Raw genomic sequence first — 26,424 nt, forward strand, 5'->3', positions numbered from 1 at the left:
TGCATTAAAGACTTACAGTCCTGAAACCATAAAACTCCTAGAAGAAAACAGGGATAAAGCTTCATGACATTGGTTTTGGCAGTGGTTTCATGGAAATGACACGAAAAGCACAGGCAACAAAAGCAAAACTAAACAAGTGGGACTACATCAAACTAAAAAGCTTCTGCACAGCAAAGGGAATAATCAACAGGGTAAAAAAGCAAACTACAGAGTAGGAGAAAAATATTTGCAAACCATATATTTAATAATGGGTTAATATCTAAAATATATAAGGAACTCAAACAACTTAATAGCAAAAAAAAAACCAAAAAACAAAAAACAAATAACCCAATTTAAAATGGGCAAAGGACCTGAATATACAAAGGACCAGTAGTTACATGAAAAGGTGTGACAAGAGATAACAAGTGTTGGCAATGATGTGGAGAAATGGGAACCCTTGCACACTGTTGGTGGGAATATAAATTGGTATAGCCATTATAGAAAACATTATGGAGGTTCCTCAAAAACAGTAAAAACAGAACTACCATATGATCCAACAATCCCACTTCTGGGAATATATCTGAAGGAAACGAAATCAGTATTTCATAGAGATATCGGCACTCCCATGTTCATTGCAGCATTATCCACAATAGCTAAGACATGGAAATAACCTAAGTGTCCACTGACAGATAATTGGATAAAGAAAGTGTCATGACAACATGGATGAACCTGCAGGGCATTATGCTAATTGAAACAAGCCAGACAAAGAAAGACAAATACTGCCTGGTATCATTTATATGTGGAATCTAAAATTAAAAGTCAAACTCGTAGAAACAGAGAGTAGAATGGTCATTGACAGAGGATAGGGGGTGGGGGAAATGGAATGTTGGTCAAGGGGTTCAAACCTCCAGTTATAAGATGAATGAGTTCTGAGGATCTAATGTACAGCATTGTGACTATAGTTAATAATACTGTATTGCATACTTAAAATTCGCTGAGAGAGTAGATCTTAAGGGTTCTCACCAAAAAAGTATGCATGTATCAAATCATCACATTGTACACTTTAAATATGTACAATTTTACTTGTCAATCATATCTCAATAAAGCTGGGGGGAAAATTAAGGTTTTTTTCTTAGCATCTACCTCCAACCATCCAACAACCACCACCTACTCCCCCCACACTTCACACACACACACTCACAATCTCTAGATCAAGTGGCAAAGTATCTATCCTTCCATCCATCTATCCATTGATATAAAAAAGCAAAATTTATATCACTTTGTAGATAGCATAGCAAAAAATGTTAAGGGCTAGGAAGAGGGAAAATGAGAAGTAATAAATGTTAAGGCAGTCATACTGGGAATAGAGGTGCTAAGAAAATCCCTCCTTATTTTTAGGTTGCTCTTCATTCAGCTCTCAGTTTAAATAAATAAATATTTAATATAATATATAATTAATATTATAGTAGATAATTAATAAATATAATATATAAAATTCATATTACATTTTATAAATGTAATATAAAAGTAATAAATATATAAATTACATTACTATGCAATATATACTATAAAATATTACTACAGATGGCAATGCTTGAACTGTTTGGTTTTTGTCCCTGTCACTGATGGTACTTGGGAACAAATGTACAAACCACAGGGCAATGAGAGAAATGAAATTTTGTGCTGAAGAAAGAAACCAGATTCAGAAAGCAAAGATTCATATAAACTTAAAATATGAAAAAAAAATCTCCATGAGGAATATAAAACAGGTTCACACTGCTCATTAGAAAGAACATGATGAGCTCTAGCAGAGACGTGAAGAAAACTGTAAGGATTTTATGGGAGAAAAATGGAAGAAGAATGGAGGGATGGAAGATAGAATAGAATGGTACCAGAAGGAAGTATAATTTGTGTTGAGCCTCAAAGAATAGGCAAGGTTTAGTCAGGTAGATAGGACTAAGAAGGTGTTGAAAGAAGATGACGAACAAAGCACTGGGTATGTTTAGGAAATTGTGAGTTGTCACATTTGGGGCTTACTGTGTATGGCAGGGGTTATGGACATGGGTTCTCAAAACAGCCTTTCTGGATTAACATCGTAGCTCTACCAGTTACTAGCTGTGAGACTTTGTGTAAATCATTTAGAATTCCATATGCTTCATTTTCCTCCTCTGCACAATGGGGAAGAACAATAGGAATTTATATGGTTGCTGTATGGATTAAATAAGATAATACATGTAAAATGACTTAGAACAGTGTCTGGCATCCAGTAAGTGTGCAATGAATGTCAGCCTTTTTTTTTTTTTTGGAGGAAGTGCAAAGGAAGTATCCAGGATTTAAGGCTAGCAGAGAAGGTAGAAGCCATATTATGGAGAACTTGGGTTGCCAAACTTGAGGGGTTGGCACTTAAATCAAAATGAAGAAAGTTTTGAATAATAGAGTGCCATAAAGGCAGAGTAATTGTTGTCAATTTGTGGTAGGAGATTTTTACAACTCTAGCTGCCTGACAGTGCAAAGGGCTGGCTTGTGAGAGAGTTTTTACCATCAACGGAAGGGTTCAAGCACAGCCTGGTCAACCAAAGTCAAGGGTGTCATAAATGGTAGTCAGGCAGTGGGTCAGTGTTGGCCAACTTGAAAGGCCTCTAAGATTCTTTTCAACTCTAAGTTGATTTCAGATAAAGACGCTAGGAACAATATGGAGGAGAGCTTTATGCAAGACTAAGCATGGAACCAGAGCAACTGTTCAAGTGAGAGAGGGCAGTACAAGAGAGTCAATGGCGGGTTTGCTGGTCTAGAATATCAGAGCTGGAAAGAACCGCAAAGATCAACCAGCCAGTTCAGCTTCTTCACTGTACAGACAGGGAAATTAAAATTCTCAGATAGAGGAAGTGGGTAAATTTTAAAGGGGTGAGCCTAGAGGCGGGGAAGCCAGCCAGGAATCCAGAAATAAATAAGGGCTTGGAAGAGGGTGGGAGTAGCAGGATTTGAAAGGAAGGGAGTAGATATGAGGGCTATTTTGAAGGAAGAAGGACTGACAGCATGTGGTGATTGATTGGATATAGAGGATGAATAAGCAGTGACTCCAAGATTTCAATGCTGGCTGAGTGGGAGGCAGGAGGCCAAGGACAGAGCCTGTTTGGCAAGGGGAAGATAACAAGTTCCGTTTTTGATATATTGGGGTTTGAGATAAAAAAAGAGAAAAGTTATTCAAGTAGACACTGTCCATCAGACAGTTGAAGAGTTTTTTGTTTATCGCTTCCCCTGTCCCAGTGTGAGAGGCATCATGGGCATTGGGAAGAAAAGGCACTCTAAAATCTGAATTTTGAATACCAGCTCTGCCACTTACAGGTCCAATGGATTTTGGAAACTCTCTCAGCCTCAATTTCTGCCTCTTAGAATAGGGACACTACTAAGTACATATCAAACACCATATTGTTTAATCCTGAGAGTCTAATTCACATATTTAAAAACTTCCCAGGAAAGCTTGGGAATGACTGGTCTGTGTGACCTGCCTCTTCTCCAATGCTACGGCACACAGAACGTGGGCAGAGGAATAGTTAATATTGGTATTAGAAAGAGAACGTGAGGCACAAAAAGAGGATTTGACACAAAATTCCAAAGTATAGTGGGACAAGCATAGGATTTGGGGTCAGGCCGAGCTGGGTTCAAAGCAGAGCTCTACCACTTACTGGCTTTGTTACTTTGAGAATGTTGTTTGGCCTCTCTGAGCCTCTTTTTTTTTTTCATCTGTAAAATAGGAATCCTATCACTTAATTCACAGTAGTGATAAGATTAGAGATTATGCACATAAAATTCCCAGAATGTAATTGGCAGTTAATCAATGGTAGCTTTGATCATCCCCAACCCAGAGTTCCAATTTCCTACTGTGTGCTTCCATTCTCTCGCTCCTTCGAACCAGCCCTCAAAAAATAAAAGCACATCAGCTATCCCTTTGATTTTTCACACACCTATGAGGTCACCCAAAGCATTCCCTCCTGCCCTTTGAACTTTTAATTCATTCTCAAATGATTTACCGCCTGCCTAGCCTCCAAATGACCATGCTAGCAGTCGTGTCCTTCCTCTCTGAGGCTCTGTCCTTTTGATAACAACAGTGCCCCTGATGGGGTTGCCATTCACACACTCTACGAGCACGCTCCCAAGACAAAATTGTCAACTTTAGAAGGACCTTAATGGGAACAGCAGTGAGGAGCAAGCTAACATTCTGTTTCTCCACCAACGCCTGCAAAGACCGAATTATCTTCTCTAAGACTTTCTCAGATTGCTGTACTCCTTGCAAACTTACTATGCGATCCTGATGAGGATAAACATTTCCCTGGGGTCTCTTTCGAGGCCTGTTCCTAAAGTTTGCTCCAGCGATCAAACTCTCTAGCACTAGTCTGGGCAGGAACAAATTAAGAGAAGACCCCACAGTGTATCTTAAACTGTCACAGTACTGCCAGTGTGAGTTTTGATGTGTTTCCTTTAGTGCCCTGACATAACCTAACTGACTTCCACAGAGACAGCCGCCAATTAGATGAGACCCCCATTAGGAAGGAGGACGGACAAGGTTCCTTTTGGCCCTTTTCAGCATTCTCAGCTTTGAGTAAAACAGTGAGAAAAGGAATGTCATGGTCAAATAATAAGGACACTTAAGGCACTGGGTATAAATACCAGACGGTGACTCACATCCAAGGCTAGTCAGACAGAACACGTTAGGGCTTGCTTAAGCAAAAGTGAAAACATACACACACACACACACACACAGAGTAGGTTCACACTGCTTCAGCTGAAGCAATGAAACACTTGAGTCAGGCAGAAGCCTCACACTCTACCCTCCCTGAACACATAGCAACAAGAGGGGTGGCTGCTGTTTTAAGAGTCTCGCAGCAACGCTTCCCAACAGCAAGGGAATGCTGTAATCATCAGCCAGCAGGCCTCTCCCACATGCAAGCCTCAGGAACACAGCTCACGCACAGGAGTTGCAGCGGCAATAAACCCAACCACTGCAAACCCAACTCGAGGCAGCTCTTGGACAAGCAGGTAGATGACCCTAGCCTCCACTGCCGCCCTCTCCCCTCTCATCCAGGGTTGCACCTGGGATCCCTTTCCATGTCCACCTGTACCACTACTTCCTTCTATTCGTTCCCTCTGTCCCAAGCTCGTATGTGTCTGTCATTCAAGGCTCACCCCACTTACTAGGTTTCTCAAAAGACTGGAAAACTCGGCTAGTATATCCAGCTCTTCAAGTCATATTCGCTTTCTCATTTGTAATGGGGAGAAGAAAGGGGGACGTGACCAGTTACTGAGTACAAAAGTTTTGCTTACTCTTCCAGCAAACCATTGCGGAGAATCTGCTCCGCTCTGTGCTGAGGATAGTAAAGGTACAGAAGACACAGCCATTGTCCTCTAGAAGATTTTGGTCCAGCAAACCAGACACAGGGCAGTGAAAGTACCCCAACATTTCTACTGGAAAATCAGAAGTCCAGCATTCCAAAAAGGGAGAGATTACATCCACCAGGAGCAGACTGAGATGATGCGCTTGGGGCATAGAGTAGGGCTTGAAGGTTAGGCCCAAGTGGGAGGGGAGGGGAGAAGGGAGCAGGCCTTCTGAGTCGGCAATATGAAGCCGAGCCACTCAAGGAACATCGCGATGGGAAATTTGGAGGCCAGAACTTCCCAGGTGTGTTGGTGGGGGGAGTAGAGAGGAAAACACTCTGCCTGAGAATCTGGGTCCTGGAAGGAATGCTAGAAAGTAAGACTCGAGCCCAATGGACAATGGTCCCTACACCAGGCTAAAGTAGTTTGGGCTCTATTTTGGAGGTAGCAGGGAAATATTAAATAATTTTAAGTGGGAGGGGGGATGATCAAAGGGAGGGAAACCATTGAAGAGGCCACTACAATAGTGTAGTTGTTCCAGAAGGAGGCTTCTTCCTGCCTGTCCCAGCTCTTGCAAGATCCTCCTTCCAAGCTGCCTTCTCTGTCTGAGCTCACAATTTCAGAGCTCATTACTATGCATCTCTTTTAAGTTGGGTGAGATATCAATGACATTTCTTATTCTGAATGAGACTCCTAATGTTGTACTGAAGTTGGGTCAGGGACTTAAAAAAAAAGTAGAAGCTTCATCCCAAACTCCCAGTTTAGAAGAAAGGAACTATGATACATCATTTCCATTTCTGTAATAGCATCGGTTGGCTTGGCCCCTGGTCTCTTCTAAGATCCCAACAGAGGAGCTGGAGGGGAAAGAGGGAGAAGGGAGAGAGAGGGAGGGGGGTGAGGCGGGGTGGGGGGAGAGAGAGGTGCCAACATAAGTCAAAACCTGATTGTCAAGTGCTTTTCTGGGGCCTGTTCCAGATCACTGTCACTTACAGGCTTAGACTAGAGCTCAGCCCTAAATTAGGGCTCTAACCTAGAAGCCGGGATGGGAGGTGGAAGGGCCCCACCTGGGTCTTAGCAGTGGGAATTAACTCTCCCTGATCCTTAATTCTTTTGGCTTTTATTAGTGGCTGGAAGGGGAGAAGGATGAAACCTGAACCCTAATGCAGCTGAGAAGGGCTAAGAGCCAAAACCTTCCTTAAGCAGATACAATATGTGCAGGGCCTGGGCAGGTTTCAGAACACTGCACATTTCTCCAGCCAAAGGCATGGGAAAACATGAAAATTACATATTTAACCCTTTACAACCAGAGAGGGAGAGTATCATCCTCCCACCAGTGCTCACACAGCAGAGACAAACTGGCAAGCTGGCTCTTGCAAAAGCCCCAGCACTTGGTGCTTTGTGACCACCTAGAGGGGTGGGATAGGGGGGGCGGGAGGGAGACGCAAGAGGGAGGAGATATGGGGATGTATGCATATGTATAGCTGATTCACTTTGTTATAAAGCAGAAACTAACACACCACTGTAAAGCAATTATACTCCAATAAAGATGTTAAACAAAAAAAAAGCCAGAGCACTTGGGTAGCCTTTTTCACAAAAATACCCCCAGCAGCTAGATACTCAAATCAGTTTCAAATATAAATTACAAGCTATTTCACCTGGTCAGAGTTAGGTAAAGGGAACCCATGTGCCCATTAGATTTTTAGCATGAAATGAGTTTTGTCTACGAGGAGGGAGGGAGTGAAGAGACCAAGTTCCATGGCACAAGCATCTTTACAACATTCTGAATTTCAGTTTTACACCATGCAGAAAAGCATGTGATGCTGTACAAAAAAAGTAACGGATCTAGAAAGCAAATCTAAGAAGGATGGAGGTAGGAAAGTTAACCTTTCCTGAGAATTTTCCGTAAGTATACAGGACATCCAGTCTAGGGTTTGGGTCAGATAATCACTCCAAATGTGCAGAAGTCTCTTAATAATAAAGTGATGTTTTCCAGCCAGATTTGCAGCCAATGAATTTGTGAAGTAAATCCCTATTTCCTTTTCTTAATTAATTTTTACTGGAGTATAGTTGCTTTACAATGTTGTGTTAGCTTCTTTTTTATTTTAATATAAAACTCAGGATGAAAGTACGGTGAGGACACCACTGAAAACAATTAAATCATATTTGCAAGTTTAACAATGCTTTTTCAAAGGTCACATTTTAAGAACCAATGCTACTGCAGAAATATGAACAATGATATTCACAGATTAATAATACTCCCCCATGCAGAGAGCATAAAACTACTAACAACAAAAATGCAATCCAGACTTGAAACTCCAGTGGAGTTTGCCTTACGAAGCCTCCACATTTTACTTTTCATATAGCAAAAACAATCCTTAAATATCTTGGCAAGACAACTGATGTTTTTTAACAGCCTCGAATCTTTTAACATTTCCAGCTTCATGTCTGAACTTTGGCGTTTTGACAGCTTCTTCTATTTTTTGTTTGTTTGATTTTTGGACTTCCCCATCACTTGAAAGTACTAAGTTAGGCAGAAAGAACTTCAGCCAGTAATACCTCAGGTGACTAGGCAGCCTGCAGACTGGAGGAGATAGCAAGACCAAACTATGACCAGAAAAGCCCATTAAATAACAATGCAGGCCTGTTCCAATGTCTGTTGGGGCATGAGATTGTCTGGCAATTAAGTCATTTCCACAACAATCAGCAGATTAGTAAATCATCTGTGTTAACCATTATGTTCCTAAAATAATGATTTGTTGTTTTAACTGACCAGTGGCCTTAAATAAAATTCTTTTTCTTTCTCTGAACTGCCTATGGAACTCCTTTCCCTGATGGTCCTATGGTCTCAGAAGATCCAAAACTGAACTAAACCTGGTTAGCCCTCCCAATCTCCGTCACCACCTAGAGCCTTCTAGATTAGAAATACTGGATTCATCTCTAACTCCTGCCTCTCCCTCATTTCTTCAGATCCAAATGGTGTATATTACCACTACCTCTGGCAACTTGCTAATGTGTTAACAACAGTCAGCACGTTGCCAAGATGACTGATTCCTTTATAATGCCATCTCCAATTGTTCAGTACAGGTCTTTCCTCGTGGAAGCAGTTATACGGCTGGTACTGTGTTAGATGCTTTATTTTTAATACTTTAACTCTAATCCTCCAAAAAACAACAAAATGGCTACATACTTCCAACCTGAATCCATCCTATAGCCCAATGTTCTGGGTTCTTCAGAATAACTGGCTCAAACCCATTCACCCTATGTCTCATTACTCAAGCAGATCTTCACTGATCCACTTATCCAGCCACACAAGCAGTATCACATTGGGCAAGTTACCTAACCTCTCTATTCCTCAATTTCCTCATCTGTAAAATGGGGTTGATAAAGGAGCTAATATGTGTTAAAATAGAAAACCAGTGCCTGGTCCAAGGTACGCACTATGAAAGTATTTTTAGAAAGCAAATAAAAGTGACGTTTATGGGGCTTTGTGCTGGTTTCACAGGCCATAGGAAGTATAGCTCAGCTCCTAGAATGGCACTCAATAAATTTAATGCATGAATTAATAAGTGAATAAATGAAGAAACCACACATACCTGGCCCTTGGGGAGCTCATACTCTTACTCAGTTCACTGTGGGGGTGAACCAACTGGCCTGTCGCCTGAGTCCTTAGGACATGCCGCACTTGTACTAACTGGAATGAATGCCTTTCTTCCTCCCCAACCTACCTAAATCCTGTAGAGCCCTCAAGGCCTAGCTTCAATTCTTCCTTTCTCCACAAAGCTCCCTAACCACATCAGCCTGCAATGAAATCTCCTCTCACTGAATAAATGTTGCTCTTCCTCACAGACATAGAGAACAGACTTGTGGTTGCCAAGGGGGGGTGGGGGAGGGATAAATTAGGAGTTTGGGATTAGCAGATATGCACTACAATATATAAAATAGATAAACAACAAGGTCCTACTGTAGAGCACAGGGAACTACATTCAATATCCTGTGATAGACCATAATGGAAAAGAATATGAAAAGAATGTATGTATATGTATAACTGAATCACTTTGCTGTACAGCAGAAATTTACACATTGTAAATCAACTATACTTCAATAATTTTTTTTAAATGTTGCTCTTAGATCCTGGCCCATGGTTTCAGCACTTAAATTAAGGTTTTTGTTCCCCAGGCTTGCAGTAGTGCCTCTCTTCAACAAAACTGTCATTTCCAGGGAACAGGTCTTCCATGGTGGCTATCTCTTGTACTCTCTAGTTTAGGGTAAGGCACTTTACAAAGTGTTCAACAAATACGTGTTGACTGGTGGACTGATTGATTGATTGGAGGCTTAATTGAGAGCTCTTAGGTAGGAGCCAAACAAGGCTTAGCATAGCCTTTCAAATTGCTGTCTCTTCAAACATTAGCCAGAAATCATGTCTGGTCCTCCAAATTCTGCCAGGAGCAAACGTCACATTAAAGATGTCCTGCCATTTCATACAACTTCCAAAGATTTGGTAACTTCATACACTTATTTTTTTAAGTTCAGAATTCCCTTAAGAGCATTTCTGCTTAATAAGGGACACCTGTAGAATGCTTTTCCTTTCTTTCTTAAATCACATACACATCTAGTATTTATATGAGATAAAGGATAAAATCAATCTCCCTCCCTACTGGAGAAAAAATGCGAGTTTTATTATTTTCATTTTGCAAATGAGGAAATGGAGACACAGAGAGGAAAATGACATGCCCAGTCATACACAAATATTGAGCAGCAAAGCGAAGACTGAACTTCAGGTCTTCTGAATCCAAGCTTATACTTCTCACCCTGACTTGAGATTTAAAACAAAACAAAACCTTTCCTTTGACCCTGACCCCTGACAGGCATGTACTGGTAACAGTACCAATTTTTGCAGTACGTTACATTTCTCTAATTTCTCTCATTCCCCACCCCCTGTCATATTCTTATCCAGTTCTTTTTCTCTCTCTCTCTTTCTTTCTTTCACCTATGTAAACATGATAGTGTTGAAACAGCCTGGGATGTGGAGTCAGACAGAAGTCAATTTGAATGCCAGCTCATCCACGTGGAGTCTGTTACTTAACTTCTCCTGAGCCTCAGTCCCCTCATCTGCACAATGGGGAGACCAATATCTACCTCAAAGAGTTACTGTAAAAATTAAATAAGAATATATGTAATAAAACACCTAGAAGTAGCAGTATTTACCACATAGCAGGTCCACTACCTCTCCTATCTCCCCATATCTATGCCTGGATCACCCATTTAGTTCAAGAGGTTGCTGAGATCCAACCAAACAGCATTACCTCCATCCAATGAGGCATAACCACACAAGTGGAGTATCCAGGTCCCTGCCTGGTCCACTTTTCCTCCTGTTGCCTTGCTACTCCCTGATTACAAATTTAAATTAACACAGAGCTCCAAACTCTCAGTCAAGTCCTTCAAAGAACATGAGAGTCAAGAACTGATACTTACTCTCCCCTGAGTCTCCAAGACATCATCCCTCACCCTCTAAGTCAGAGATAAGATGCCATCAAAAACTGCCTACCTGCAGAAGTTTTCAGAGTAGGTTTTACTTACATCAAACACAAACAAAAAGAAATGGAAAGCAGCAAGGCAGCCCAACAAAGACAAGGCTTTAGCTTGTCATGTTCTCATAAGCAAAGATGGGGCAGCAGCCATGAGACTCTAACCCCTTTCCAGAATAACTAGCTGAACGAGCTTTCCTCCCAGGTCTACCTCATCTCACCCCCAACCCCTTCCCCCAAAAGAAAAATCAATTTCTGATGGACCGTGAAAGGCAGTATAGGAGAACCATTCAAAACTTCCCTGCCAGAGGCTCAGGAAGAGAGAAGACCATACAGCTGGGAATCTGCTGAGTGGCATTAGGGTGGGGGCCAGAAGACACCACAAAGGGTCTGTCCATCACTGGGCTTAACCCTTGATCCTGTCAAATTAGTCCCACCTCCCGCATTCCTCACAGATGTAACATTAAAAGACTTGAGTGAAAGTTAACAGACCATGTGGCACGCCGTCCCTGAGAACATACCAGGAAACAGCCACTTCTGGAAACATAGGAAGTAGGAGCGTGGAGAAAAGCTAAGCCCTGGAAGAACTGCCTGCTGTCAGTCAGCCTTTACACTTCCACAGCCTAGATCATGAGCGAAGGTCCTGGAGCTCTTAGCATCCCGTCAATAAAGCAGAAGCTTGCCCCTCGGAGAGGCTGAGAAGAAACAGGAGGGTACGGAGAGGTGAAATAACATGCCAAGATTACTCAGCGAGTTGATAAGAGAATATCAGGAATGCGACAAAGGTCCAGTCCTCCACTGAAACAGGACAGAGAGAGACACAGTATGAGAAAAGTTCCCCCTGATCCAGCTACCAATTTGCTGAGAGTTTTCAAACTTTATCAACCTTAACTCTATGAACTTCTCTCTCCCCACCTCCCCACACTGGAAGTATGGCTGAGCCAAGAGGGACAGAGCTGGTACAGCAGACTAGAAGGGCCCACTGTACCAAAAAAGAAAAACAAACAACAAAAAAAGCTGGGTTTTGGACAGCAGGCAGGGAAGACAATGAATGAACCAAGAAGTAGTGACACTTGAATGAGACAGTCCCAAATGTAGGCCTCAAGCAACTTGGTGCTGGTGGGTGGGGGCTGGGAACCAAAGACTGGACATGAAAGAAGGGTAGCCTAGATGCATGGAAAATGTGTCTCTGTTGCTACCAGGCAATGCTCATCCCATGGCATGGCGTAGTCACAGACTCACACTGAAAGAGGAGGGAGTGGAGGTGAAGTCAATGGGGAGGAGTTAGTCTCTTTGAGAAACGAAGTCATCTGGATCTCTGCAATTTCAGTGCCCAGCCTGGATGGCTATGTGCCCAAGTAAACATGCCAGTGTGATGTGAGGAAGAACAAATCATCCCTTGCAAAACTAATGCCTAAGACAATCTTTCCACTTGGCCTGTTTATACTGGATGGGGCGAAGGGGTGTAAGGAGACAAACCTCTATCCCATCCCAGTCCTTGGAACACAGTCTTTAGCAGGGAAAAATAATATCTCAACTTGTTCATTAATGACTTAATTGAAGTCTGTCTGAAGCGGGTATTTCAGGGGAGCACCAGGAAACAAAATATTGCCTTCACAGAAACTGAGTGAAAGTGATCTAGGTACCAACATAAGTAATACAAAAGGGTCACTTGCTGATTACAAGATAAATCAGGTAAACCTGGAGTTCAGTTTCAGAGAGAAATTTAATGATGCATACACTTTATGTACACACAAATCTGGCCCCAGGATCAAGGATATGAGCACCTGGGCAGTGATAGTAGTAGAAACCCCAAACCCACCTACATCTATGTAACAGAGATATCTAGAGCACTTGTTGTCCCTGACTTATGGATTGTTTTCCAAGATTACCTTTCGTAAATAAGCAGCTTGGAGCTTTGAATGCAGTTCCCTATAGACAGAATATTGTAAATGGTGGTTAGGTTCTGTAATTTCATCAGTGATACACTATGGATGAAAGAGGCCTCTCCAGAACTGTTCTGAACGTGGCCACTATCAATAACTGTGTCAGGGGGACATATTTCCTAGACTTTAACTCTCTCTTCTCCAGGCCTCTCATCCTTCAGTGATAATGAGGATTAAGCTCCACTACAATACACTCCCCGATCAGGGCAAGAAAAGGCATTTGCCCAACTCAGGTGACAAACTTGTAGATGTGAGGGTGTGGGGGAGGGGCGAGACTGTCAGTGCAAGACCTCCAGAAGGAACGACTCTTGTGGGTATTCCAGGTACAGACAGAAGACCTCAGAACACAGGAATGGCAGCAACAATAGGAGATTTGCAGCCAGTGCCAGCGGCAATGTGCACAGAAATAAATATCTGACAGGGCTGGGGACTGCTGTGTCTAAATTCCTACCAAGGGGTTCTGTAAGTTGGAGTCTGCTTGTATGTCACATAGGGTCAGCATCTTCAATCTTGGAGACACCTATTTGTTCCAGAAGGGGAAAATTAAGTTCAGAGAGGTTATTCCTACAATTTCCAAGCCAGTAGTTGGTTAAAAATCAAATCAAATCAATCTGATGTTCTAGAGGTCTGATTTTGACACTATTCGCCAAATGCCACTTCCTTCTTCTATTATACAAATTCCTCGTCTGTAACTCTTTGTAGAAATATATATGCTCCTGGAATTCATGGCTTATGTCTTCTCTATCATCTCCCTTAGAACACTTTTTCCAAGGCTGACCTGGGCTAGGGGCAGGGCTAGGGGCAATTCTAAATACATAGTGAGTGATGGGATATGCCCCTCCTAAATCTCTTATGTAGTTGTCCCAGGTGCCTAGGTAGAGGCCTTGGGCAGGTGTGGCTTAGCAGCAGCACAGACACTTCCACTAAAAGGCTTTGCTTGACACAGAGTCTTCCTATGGCATGGATGCCAGAAAGAGCCAAAGTGGTCTTCAGCTGTATTTTTTTAAAGAATGGTCCTACCTAACTTTGGTCTGACTCTCCTCAGTTACTGCATTCAGCTGTGGGCTCCCTAACTCAAGAGGAACATGGCTAGGCTGGAGTGCATCCAGAGTGGGAGGAGGCTGGATCTCAGATCCTGTAAGGAACAGCTGAAAGAGCTAAGGCTCTTTAGCCCAGAAAAATGAGACAAAGAGACACAGTCTTTGTCTTCAGACCTCCCAAAGGTTGTCCTAAGTAAGAGAAAGCATCTTGTTCTGTGTGGTCCCAGAAGGCAGAGCTATAGGACCCATAGAGAATAGGTAGATGGAGAATGATTTCAACTCAACCTGAGAAAAAGCTGTCTACTGCAGTGAAAACTTTTCAACACTGAAATGGACTGGCTAAGAAGGGAGTGAGCTCCCCCATGACCACAGGAGAACAAGCTCAGGGCTACTGCACATGGATCGGTTAAGATTAAGACCAGGTGACTTCCACAAGGCCTTCCTCACTCTGATAATCTGTGATTCCAGCCACCTCAAAGAACAGCATTCCGTTAGCAGGCCTGAGTTGAGCCTGCCCTTTGGTGAGGGGCGGGGAAGGAGGGTGCTTAGTGAGAGCAGCCCTTCACTTAATCTCTGCTGTTCTTCATTAACTTTTCTCAGACAGGTCAGCATCTTTTTGTCCCCTGGTTCTGAAGAAGCCTAACTATAAAAATTCTGATGTTCCCTCCGGATAATCACTCCATAAACACCAATCTCAAATCTAAGTCTTTTTTCTTAAAAAAAAAAAAATCCTGGGAGGAGATGGAGGAGAGCAAGGGGCAAAATCATCTGAATTCTGTTTAAGGGACAACATTCAAGTGTCTTCCAGCTGCAGTTGAATTATTTTTTTTTGAGGTTTTAGAGAAGGAAAAGCCTCTAATAGGCTTGGCCTTTTTTCGCTTCAGGGAGCACATGTGTGGATTGCAATAGGTTACCAGGTGTATTGTGACAGCCCAGCAGGCCCCAAAGTAGTGTGTACCCAAAGCTCAGCCAAGGGTTACCAGACATACCACCCACCCTCTTTGCCTTACTACCTCCCTCCAACCTTCTTTGTATTTCTCTGGATGGATTCCTACCCCATGTCCCCAAAAGCTTACTTTCAGAGAGAGAGGAGCATTTGGGGAACTGAGGTAGTAGACATCTTTGCTGATTCTAGAAGCAGAGATGAGGAGGAGATTCATCTAAGTAACCAGGCTGGACTAAGCTCTCAAGAAGCACACCCCATGAAGGGTCCCCTTGTGAATGCCAAGCCCTGGCCTGCGGGTGGGCCCGGCCTATAACATAACTAAGAAGGTTTCACAGAACTACCATTTCTCGCATAACACTACCTCTGCACCCAACAAGAACTCAAAGTCACAGCCAAATCTACTGCCAGCCACAAGACAGCCTGAATCTGACTTTACCCACGTCCTCTTGAAATCTCAAATGCCTCTTTGTGTGCTTCTTCTAGAAATAAAGTCACAGTGGGGATGGGGGAGGGGATAAAAACAACTTAAAGAGCATGTCCTGCCATTTTCCCAGGCTAAGGATGGCACACAGAATTAGGGTTTGCCCAATTCATTTTCACATCGTCTGTGCTAATAAAGATGGGCCAACGACCCCCATTTGGCAAATAGAATCTTGGGTCCAAAGAGGATAAAATAATATAGCAACATCAGTGCACACTAAGTGGAGGAGGTGAAGCTTCTTCCTCCTCCAGGCTACTGCCCCACCCCACCCTACTTTGTTCCAGGGCAGTAACTAGCGTCCACTTCCTTCAGTGTACCAGATAGAGACTGCCACCAAAAGTGGGCCAGGAAAAGGGCAAATATGTAGGGTGAGCCTGTTTCTGCAATGTCTTGTCCTTCTCCCCAATTTTCCTCCTTCTCCTTTTCCTGCATCCCCACATTGGTCTCCACCCTTTCTTTTCTCCACCCTCAGCCAACCTCAGGGCACATTTCCAAGAACTCAAAATGAGTATAGGAATCTTACACTACAGCTTAGCAACTCTCTCTCTCACACACGCACGCACGCACACACACCACAGGAGAATACAATTTGAATCTCTGAGGCCTCTGAGAGGCCCTATCTGATGCATAATCATTGGCGCCAGAACCTTGAAAAGGTCACCCACCCTCCAAAGTGGATCTTTTCCAGCACACGGAGCCAACTTCATGGATGACTGTCTACACTGTAGAGGGGGTAGAGGGGGACCCCTAGGTAGCAAATAGCCAAGTCTGATTAGAAGAAAATCTCCACTTCATCCAGACAGGCCCCCTGGGTCAACGAGGTAGATGCTAACCAAAGGAATCAATAACGCCAAGGGCATGGGCCCAATTCTCTAGTTGGTCACATTTCTTTGGGAACATCACACTGTATGGGGCAATCATAAACCATCCCTTAACACTTGGGATAATCAATAATAATAGTTGTTTTTTAACATTTCTTCTTTTTTTGTCACTTAATTGTTAAGAGAAGGCTATACCAGTCTCCACAACTTCGGCAGCTGAATTCCCTACTTTCAGGGAAATCATAGAAGCCTATAGGAACTGATGATTTCCCCAACCTGATTACTTCCTGATCCAAAGGGTCCCCCATAACAAATATGAAATACACTTTCACACTCTATGCACTCTTCCCACTAATCACCTTTCCTCAAATTCCTCCACTCCCAAGATGCCTCCACCTGTTCCACAAGCTATCTCCAAGCATGTACACCACATCAGATCCAAATCGTTTTTAGTGTTTTTCCCCACGACACCGAAGGAGGTTCTCCGATATTTCTTACCATGGTTCTGGCACCTTACCTCTGTCTCTGCCTGACCTGAGATCATCACAAGTGATTTGGAGTCACCAAAACAGTCCTCTCCTACTCCCTGAGCCCAGACTCCACCAGGGAGTGTCTACAACCCAGTGCTCACCTACTCTGGAAACGCAGGCTGGCGTGCAAAAGGTCACTGGGGTGGGAGGCCGCCAAGACTGGATACATCCCTCAACGGTATTGCCCCATGCCCCTTCACAAACTGCAGTACTACTGGAAGAATTGAGAAACTCTCCAAGTAGAGGATGTGGAGAAAAGGGAACCCTTGTGCACTGCTGGTGGGAATGTAAATTGGTACAGCCACTATGGAGAACAGTATGGAGATTCCTTTAAAAACTAAAAACAGAACTACCATATGATCCAGCAATTCCACTACTGGGTATATAGCTGGAAAAAACAAAAACTCTAATTCGAAAAGATACACGCACCCCAATGTTCTTAGCAACACTATTTACAATAGCCAAGTCATAGACACAACCCAAGTTTCCATCAACAGGTGAATGGATAAAGAAGATGTAAAAAAAAAAAAAAAAATATATATATATATATACACACACACATATATATATATAATGGAATACTACTCAGCCATAAAAAAGAATGAAATATTGCCATTTGCAGCTACATGGATGGACCTAGACAGTATAATGCTTAGTGAAATAAGTCAGACAGAGAAAGACAAATACTGTATGATATCACTTTTATGTGGAATCTAAAAAATAATACAAATGAATCTATATACAAAACAGAAACAGACTGACAGACACAGAAAACAAACTTATGGTTACCAAAGGGGATAGGGAGAGGGGGAGGGACAAATTAGGAGTATGAGATTAACAGATACAAACTACTATACATAAAACAGATAAGCAACAAGGATTTACTGTATAGCACAGAGAATTATACCCAATATCTTGTAATAATCTATAATGGAATATAACCTGAATAAAAAAGAATCACTGTGCTGTACACCTGAAACTAACACAAAATTGTAAATCAACTATACTTCAATAAAAATAATAATTAAAAAAAAGAAACTCTCCAAGTGGTAGAAAATATAATAGATTTGGAGCCTACCACTGGCATAAAGGATTGGCTACCAGACTGTCATAGTCTTATTTAAAGACTTGAACTGCGTAGTAGACGTGGAGACACCTAAGCCCAGGGAGGGCAAGTGATGTACCCAGGATCCTGGGGCTAGTGAGTGGCAGAGCAAGGATTAGAACCCAAGTTTTCAATCTGTCAATACAATTCTCTTTCTACACCCTTCCATCCCACCCCCACCAATGTGTACAGACTGAAGCTATTTTCAAGAAGAAATCTGTATTGTTCTGAAGCATAAGGGGAAACAAAACTAAGGTAGAAAAATTAAAAGGGGATTAATGAACTATGCCACATACTGTCTTGGCAAGAAAAAAAAATACAGGCAACCATTGCACCTTACAAAAATGCCATGGCCCCTTTATATAATAATAGGGCTAACCAGGTTATATATAGCTGGCTTTTACTGGAAGGAATCAAGCTATCTGGGATAGATGGGAGAAATGATGTTACCCCCTGCATATCCAAATGTGTGTAATAATGAGCCTTCATATATAAGAGGGGTCAACTGTACATTCAGCAGAAAGGGAGTCGTTAAAAGGCACCCTGCCTCTCAACACACAAGTCATTTCCTCAACAGCTTGGCCAAGGAAACCCTCATCTACCCTCAAATAATCCCCCAGCCAGACCACAAATTGTTGGCTGCCCCATGCTTAGTAACACCCCCCTGCCATGCTCCTGCTGGTGCACAAAACAATCCAGGACCACAGCAGCAACCACTCTCTGGGGTGCTTCTCAGGATGGGTCAGCCCTGGGCAGGGGTGAAAAATGACCTCTCCAAGGCAGGTTGTCTGGGCAGACTGGAAAGTCTGTGGGTGGTGTCAGGAGAAAAAGAAAGGGGGGAACTGCCAGACCATGGAGGGCTGCATAGACAGTTCTGACCTTGGTGGAAACAGCGGGGAGAGGAGGAGTTTGATTAGAAGAAATTCCTGAAGGCCAGGATTCCCCTTCTCAAAGGGGTTGTTTGAGAGTGTTTAAAAAAAAAAAAAAGCTTATTACTCCCTCCGGATAATACTGGAGGGAAAGGGATAGTGCCTTGGGGGCGGGGGGGAAGGAATGGCGTCACAGTGGGTGACAAAGCAATCTTAGGCTGGTTAGAAATACATGACTAGTATGGGGAAAGGGGGTGCTGGATGAAGATCTGGGCTGGTTATTGGTGTTTGGGGAAGCTAAAGATACCAGGTTTCCCTGACAGCCCCTCAAAGTTTTGCCTCAGGCGCTCAACATGATTGGTACACCCCATGGCAACACCCCAGGATTGCTAAGAGTGTGGCCCCCAAGGCCTGAAGGACCCCCTACAAGTTAACCAGCAGCTCCGGTGCCTGGCGAAAGGGGCACAGGTTACGCGGGGGTGTGGCGGGGGCATTCGCCACCCCCTGCTGAGACGTGACCCACGTTAAGAAGCCAAAACAATAAAGTGACATTTGTTCCCCACAGAGAAACCACATCTTTTTATCTGCAGCCCAAACCCACGTCTTCCACCTCAACTGCAATTTGAGCGGGTTGGAAGGGGAAGGGCTTTTCAGATTTGAGCATTTCAGAGAAACAAAAATTAAAAAAAAAAACAGGATAAAGTTCGTGAAGTTCGCTCCCTTGGCCATCTGGCGCCTCAAGGTGAGTCGTCCTGCAAATCTCTCTTCCCAGTTGCAGCCCCCGCGGCCCCCACCCCCTACACTCACCCCTACCGGGGGATGGCTTGCTCAGGGATTCTGGAGCGCTCGAGAGAGCTCCTCTCCCCTGCCCTCAGCTGCAACTTGGCTTCCTGCAGACCACAGCCTCCTAAAACAAACAAACCCTGGCGGCGGCGGCGGCGGCGGCGGCGGCGGCGGCGGCGGCGGCACTGCTGCGCTCCATGGCGCAAAAGTTTCCTCCACTCTCCTCAACGTGCAGGAAATCTCGCCGGCGCTGGGGCAGGACTCCGGCGGGAGGGAAAGGCCGAGCCCAAGCGGCAGCAGCAACGCCCCACCGGCTGAATGGATGTGCGCGCGTCCGGCCGTGGGAAGTGAGGCTGACGAAAGCCACCGATGCCTCATCTCCGTTCCCACACCGGACCCTCGCCCCGCAACCTGCCCGGGCGAGATGGCCCGCCGGTCGATCCAGGGACCGACGCCGTGAAGAAATGTGCCAAGGCGCCTTGCTTGTCCCTTCAGCCCCTCGCTGTCCCGCAGGGGCACGGGAACTTCCAAGGAGGAACCCCCAACAGCCACCACTTCCTCCAGCTCCAACGGAGGGGAGCAGCCGCCCAGACACTGGGGAGCAGAATCGGCCCCCGAACCCTCCCGAGGGTGTCTGCGCGCGGGGCTGTAACCCGGGGCCGGCCGCATTCTCATCCAGCGCTCCCGCCACCCCGAAGGGGTGTCCGCGCCGGGGCTGGTGGCCAGACCCCCCCCCCACCAGTGCAGCTAATGCTTCACGTCGGGGCTTTCATCCCCAGCACCGAACAAGTTTCAAAGTTGGTCTGAGGGCCGCGTCCGGCGGCAGCCTGCGTACCCGCTCGCCCATTCAAAGTTGGGCACCGCTGGGACAGAGCCGCCAGTTCTTACCTTAGACACTGTGAGCGGTTCGCAGTGTTCCAGACCCCCCTTAAGGGTGAAGCCCCAGGGCGCCCCCCCTTGCAGCTGCACAGGGATGTACTGGAAGGACCCAGGCCGGTTCTCCATCCTCCGCTCGGCTCAGGGCCGCGGGGCTCCTTTTCCGCGGGGGCTACGTTGCCTCCGCCCCCAGCGGCTCCACCACCATAGCCCTCCAGCGCTACGCCACCCCGCACCGCCCTGCTCCGCCTACTCTCCTGGCTGGAGACTCTCGGGCAGCGAGCGAGCGCAAGGAGGAAATGACACGGAGCTGGAGAGAGGGGGAGGGGGGTGAAGGAGAAAGGAGGAAAAAAAAAAAGAAAAGAAAAGAAAGAAGGAGAGGCGGAGGGATAGCGCGTAATGGACAAGAAAATGGAGCAATGGGGAGGGGCAGTCACTGGGACCTCGCCTATAGGATCGCTGGGGAGTGGGAGCAAGGCGAGGCTTCACATCAATTGTTACATTGTTTCATTCAAGCAGGCCCCCCTCTTTGGTTCTCCTCCTTACTGCAGAGTTCCCCGCCCCTCCAACCAGCCGAGGCGAGGGGAGGTGAAAGTCGTTAGTGTGGATGGCCCGCGTGGCTGAGTGGGCTGAAATGCTGCTTTCCCGATTAGCGCGTTCATGTTTCTCTGACTGCCTTTTTCTTCTGAAGGTCCCGAGAACCGGGTCCTGGGAGGGTTACAAAGCTGCTAATTTGTGGACCTTGCCTAGAGGGATGGAAAGTCAAGCAAGCAGGCCAGCGAACACAGTGGGGCTGTGTGTGTAGGCTGCTCTGTGTGTATGAGCTAGGTGTGTGGGGTCATTATGAAACATCGCCCCGGAGCATAGTTTAAATAAAGAAGCACTTTGAGGATGCCCCCTGCCCAGGCTCAGCCGCACCCTGGCTCAGTGCTGGCGTCTATGGGTAGCACTGTGCTCATGTATGTTCCAGTCATCTGGAGTTCCTGGCACGGCGTTGCACTTGCCCCACTGAGATGACCAAGCCAGGAATCAGCAAACTTTATGACTAGCAGTATTGTTTTCACTCCTAAACAAACCTACAGGAAGGAGCATCCATTGATAAGCTAGCCAATTAACAATGTGGTGCCTTTTGGAAGAATCGGCTTTTAGACGGGGGCCAGAACGTCTCTGCTCATCTGTTCATGCTTGAGGCTGTAGTGTCTGAGCTGAGCTTCTAGGACAGACCAAACGAATACCCCCACTAACAGTCCCCAAAAGTGAATTTGTTACGAAATCTTGGGCTGATTTCTCAGTCTTGACCTGGGCACGGTTACCACATTGAGGCAGTGAGTTTTTAAAGAGCTTCCCAGTAGCAGGGAAAGTTTTGACAACTCAGTGGTGACTCCACACGACCCCTCAATGCTCTATTGCCTGTTCCATCTCTTGCCTTCTTGTGCAGTTTCTTCTTCATCGCCAAGAACGCACACCATGACACCCTTACTTCCACAGTCCGCTTTCTGCGGACAAGGTTGTCACTCTTTGCTTCCATTTCCTCACCTGTCACAGCCTCTTCAACACACTTCAGCCTGTGTGTGCCCCTTCAGGCCACAGAAACTTCTCTCACAGGCTCTCCTCCCTCCCCCAATCCTTTCTTCTCCGCCTCCTGGACTGTCTGCATTATATGATGCTGACCTGACTTTTCTTTAATAGAACTGCAGTTTTGGTGTTTATAACCTGCTTTTTAAAAGTCCTTAGATATGTATAACTGATTCACTTTGCTGTACAGTAGAAACTAACACAACATTGTAAATCAACTATACTCCAATAGAAATATTTTTAAAAAAACAAAAAAAAGGAAAAAAGTCTTTAGAGATGATTCATGTGGGGAACCACCTTCAATCTTTTAGATTTTTAGACCTGCAGAAACCCTTTCAATCATGTTCATTTTTTGTTTGCATTTCTCCTACTAGAAAGCAGAAAATTTGAGAAAATGGCAGCTGAGTTTCTTGATTGCATGTCAACCTATGACATAACACTCATTTGTTCTGTCCCACCTTGAAACTGAGCTTTTATTTTTTTTCTTCGTCTTCTTTTTGACATAAGACTTCTATCTCCATGATTGTCACTTGGTAAAACTTAGCATGTTTCAGTTTCAGCGTATTGAAATCTATAAAGTGCAGTTCACAGGATCTGTGGTCATCACTCAAGGTCTACTAGAATTATGTGTCTAGACTAGAGAAAAGAGATTGGGAAGCAGGAGACACACATGTGAGCCCTGGCCTTGTCACTAACTAGATGGGTGACCTTGGGCAAATCACTGAACTGTTTTCAGTCTAATTTTTTTCATCTGTAAACTTCAGCTAATAAGCCCTGACCTCCCTCCCTCCCAGGCCTGTTGAAGACTAAAATGAAATAATACATATGAAAACACTTTGGTAAGGAAAGAGTCAAAATCCTCACAACCTTATTATGAAAGCAAGCACTGAGCTAGCCTTTAAACAATCTATTTTCATTCCAAGACTTACTCCACACTGATGTCTTGTTGCACTCTTCAGTTTATCCTTTCCATTATTACAGCAAAAGAACATAAATTACCTAGCCCCTGGTGCAAACAGCACATAAGTAGCCATTTTGAACATCGGATGGCTGGATAATCTTGCTTCTTTACTGATAAAAATTACTGCTAGTGGCAGGGATCTCATTCTTCCTTGGAAGTACAGTTAGTGGGAGCATGATTATGTAATGGAAAGGGTACTGGGTAGGATGTGAGATGCCTGGATTTTAAGCTGGTTCTGCCATTAAATTGCTGTGTGATATTAAGCAGATCATTGCCCCTCTCTGTTAATGGAAAAGATTGAGCTACTTGATTTCTGAAGTTCCTCTACAGTTTGAAAATTCTGGGACTACTTCCTGGCAAGTGGCTAAACATCGTTATATGTGCAAACAAAGCCTTAATGATGGAGATGAACCATGTGAAAATAAAGCAATGGAGAAGAGTCCAGGGGTATATTTCTCTCCTCCTCTCTCTCTCTCTACCTCTCTCTCTCTCTCTCTCTCTCTCTCTCTCTCTCTCTCTCTCTCTCTCTGTGTGTGTGTGTGTGTGTGTGTGTGTGTGTGTGTGCAGCCAATGGACAGATGATAAATTCACTCTAAAGTATGTTAAATTGCCTGTGGGTAAAAAGGTGGAAAGTCCAGTAGGCAGGTAGAAATAGGAAACCGCATATCAAGAGAGGAATGGTGATTGATAATACACATTTGGATTATAGTTGAAGCCATTTGGAGTGGATAATCTCATGCAGGGATATCAGAATGATAAGAAAATGGAGATTTAGATGAAACCTTGGATTATGCTAATATTTAAAATATTATGCTAGTATTTAAAAGTCAAGAAGGATCTAAAAAGGAGCCAACAGGGGAGGTGGGCAAAAGGTCCATCAGCGAAACAGGGAGAGAGAAATTAAAAACAGGTTGTTTACTTCCACCTCATAAAAAAAAAAAATCCTCACAGGAGTCTTTTCTCATTAGAAATCTATTGACCAGTTTACCTTTATTGGTAGGAAGGAGATTGAAATAGCAGTCCTTCTTTGAACTTTTTTATTTTTTAACACAAATTTGAATACAATTTTCCTCATAGTAGCACCTCTAGCTCCTTTCCGAATTAAGGACTCTTTTGAGAGTCTAGTGAAAGCTATGCACTCTCTCCCCTAGAAACTCCTAGAAAGCTATGCATTATCACCCCATGTTGCATATAGTTTGGGCTGAGGCTTATAGACCCTAGCTTCAGAATCCTTGCTCTAGTAAAAGATCAGATTTTTTTTACTGTGGCAAAAGTATATGACATGAAATCTACCCTCTGAACAAATTTTCAAGTGTAGAGTACAGTATCATTAACTACATGCACAATGTTGTACAGCAGATTTCTAGAACATTTTCATCTTGCTTGACTGAAACTTTGTACCCATTGAATAGCAACATCCATTCCTTCCTCTCCTCAGCCCCTGGCAACCATCATTTCACTCTGATTCTATGAATCTGACTATTTTACATTTCTCATATAAGTGGAATCATGCAGTGTTTGTCTTTTTGTGACTCGCCTATTTCACTTAGCAATGTTCCCAATGCCCATCCATGTTGTAGCATGACAGTATTTCCTTTTTTAGGGCTGAATAATATTCCATTATATATATATATATATATATATATATATATATATATATATATATATGCATATATCTCACACCTTCTTTATCTATTCATCAGTCAATGGGCATTTAGGTGTTTCCACCTCTTGGCTCTTGTGAATAATGATGCAATAAACTTGGGAGTGCAAATATCTCTTCAAGATCCTGATTTAAATTCTTCTGGACAAATACCCAGTTGTGAGATTTCTAGATCATATGGTTGTTCTATTTTTAATTTTTTGAAGAACCTCTGTACTGTTTTCCATGCTGGCTGCACCGTTTTACATTGTCATCAACAATGCACAAGGATTCCAATTTTTCAACCCCCTTGCCAACAATGGTTAATAGGAATTTCTGGTTTTTTTAAATAATAGCCATCCCGAACAGGTATGATGTGATAGACATTGCATTTCCCTGATGATTAGTGAGTTGTGCATCTTTTCATATACCTGTTGGACATTTGTATGTATTCTTTGGAAAAAAGTCCATTCAAATCCTTTGCCCATTTTTTAGTCAAGTTATTTGCTTTTTCTTTTTTCTTTTCTTCTTTCTCTTTTTTGCTATTGAGTTGTATGAGTTCCTTATAGATTTTAAATATTAACTCCTTATCAGATATATGGTTTGCACATATTTTCTCCCATTCTATAGGTTGCCTTATCTACTGTTTGTTTTGTTGGGTTTTGTGTTTTCTGTGCAGAAGCTTTTTATTTTGATGTAGTCCCATATACTTATGCTTGCTTCCTATGCTTTTGGTGTCATATCCAAGAAATTGTTGCTGAGACCAACGTCACAAAGATTTCCCCCTATGTTTTCTTCTCTGAGTTTTACAATTTCAGGTCTTATATTTAAGTCTTTAATCCATTTTAAGTTAATTTTTGCGAATGGTAAGATAGGGGTCCAGTTTCATTCTTTTGCATGTGGATATCCAGTCTTCTCAAGATCATTTGTTGAAGAAACTACCCTTTGCCCATTGGATGTTCTTGGCTCCCTTGTCAAATATTAGCTGAATGTCTGTGCGGGGGGTTATCTCTGGGCTGTCTATTCTGTTCTGCTGGTTTATATGTCTGTTTTTTTATGCCAATATCCTGTTGTTTTGATTACTATAGCTTTCTAATATATTTCAAAGCCAGGCACTAGTAACGCTTCTAGCTTTGTTCTTCTTTCCCAAGATCGTTGTAGCTACTTGGGGTCTTTTGTGGTTCCATACAAATTTTAGGATTTTTTTTCTATTTCTTTGAAAAATGCCATCAGAATTTTGATAGGGATTGCATGGAATCTGTAGATCACTTTGTGTAGTATGGCCATAACAGTTCTTTTAAAGGGCTTACATATTTACTGAAACAATGTTTCAACAGAAAATTTAGTATTCATTCAGTGGGCTTAATTTGCCCTACATTCAGAGGACAATTGCTAAATGCTAGGCACCATGCAACACATTTTTCATGTATTATTGGCAATGATTACAATGACCCTGCAAAGTAGGTATTAGTAACTGTTTTCCAAGTGAGGAAACTAAGTCAGGAAATGGTAAAACCAGGATTTCAAGGCAGGGAGGCTGCAGAAGCATCCTGCGATGACTTTATTAATCATGTCTCTGTCATATTCTCCTCTTTTGCAGGGGAGAGAAGGGTTTGGAATGCTCCATTCTGCTCTCTTCATGTTTCCATTTGGGAGTACTTCTGTTAGAATAACTCTCTTGACCTCTTTCCCCACCTTTGGGTGAGTTGGCAATTCTGTCTAGCTAAGTGGGAAGGGTATTAAGAAGCCTATTATGGACATCTACATATTCCTTTTTCTCCAATCCAGATTTTAACAGTAATAAACAGATATTTTAAATCTCTGCCTCTCTGCTTTCCATGTCTCTCAATTGGTTCTGAACTTGTGTGTGGATGAGAGTATTAATATTCACTACTACCCCCCAAATATATCTACCCAATCCATTTTATGCAATTTGTGTGTCCTCTGTCTGCTTTCTATTCCATATTGTCTT

At 43.5% G+C, this 26,424-nt stretch overlaps 1 protein-coding gene across 4 annotated transcripts in view; it reads right to left on the reverse strand.

Annotated features, from left to right (window-relative positions):
• Positions 1-20,516, reverse strand: part of SHROOM4 (shroom family member 4) — a 214,810-nt gene extending 194,294 nt beyond the window's left edge. For 2 of the 4 annotated variants that reach the window (XM_057538371.1, XM_057538370.1), the window contains exon 1: positions 20,287-20,516. In XM_057538371.1, coding sequence (XP_057394354.1) covers positions 20,287-20,403 — 117 coding nt within the window. In that variant the 5' untranslated portion in view covers positions 20,404-20,516. The remainder of the gene's footprint in view (positions 1-20,286) is intronic. The other 2 variants (XM_057538372.1, XM_057538373.1) reach the window with 2 other exon arrangements.
• Between the last annotated feature and the right edge of the window lie 5,908 nt (positions 20,517-26,424).

This window comes from Balaenoptera acutorostrata, chromosome X, assembly GCF_949987535.1.
Source record: "Balaenoptera acutorostrata chromosome X, mBalAcu1.1, whole genome shotgun sequence".
NCBI lineage: Eukaryota > Metazoa > Chordata > Mammalia > Artiodactyla > Balaenopteridae > Balaenoptera > Balaenoptera acutorostrata.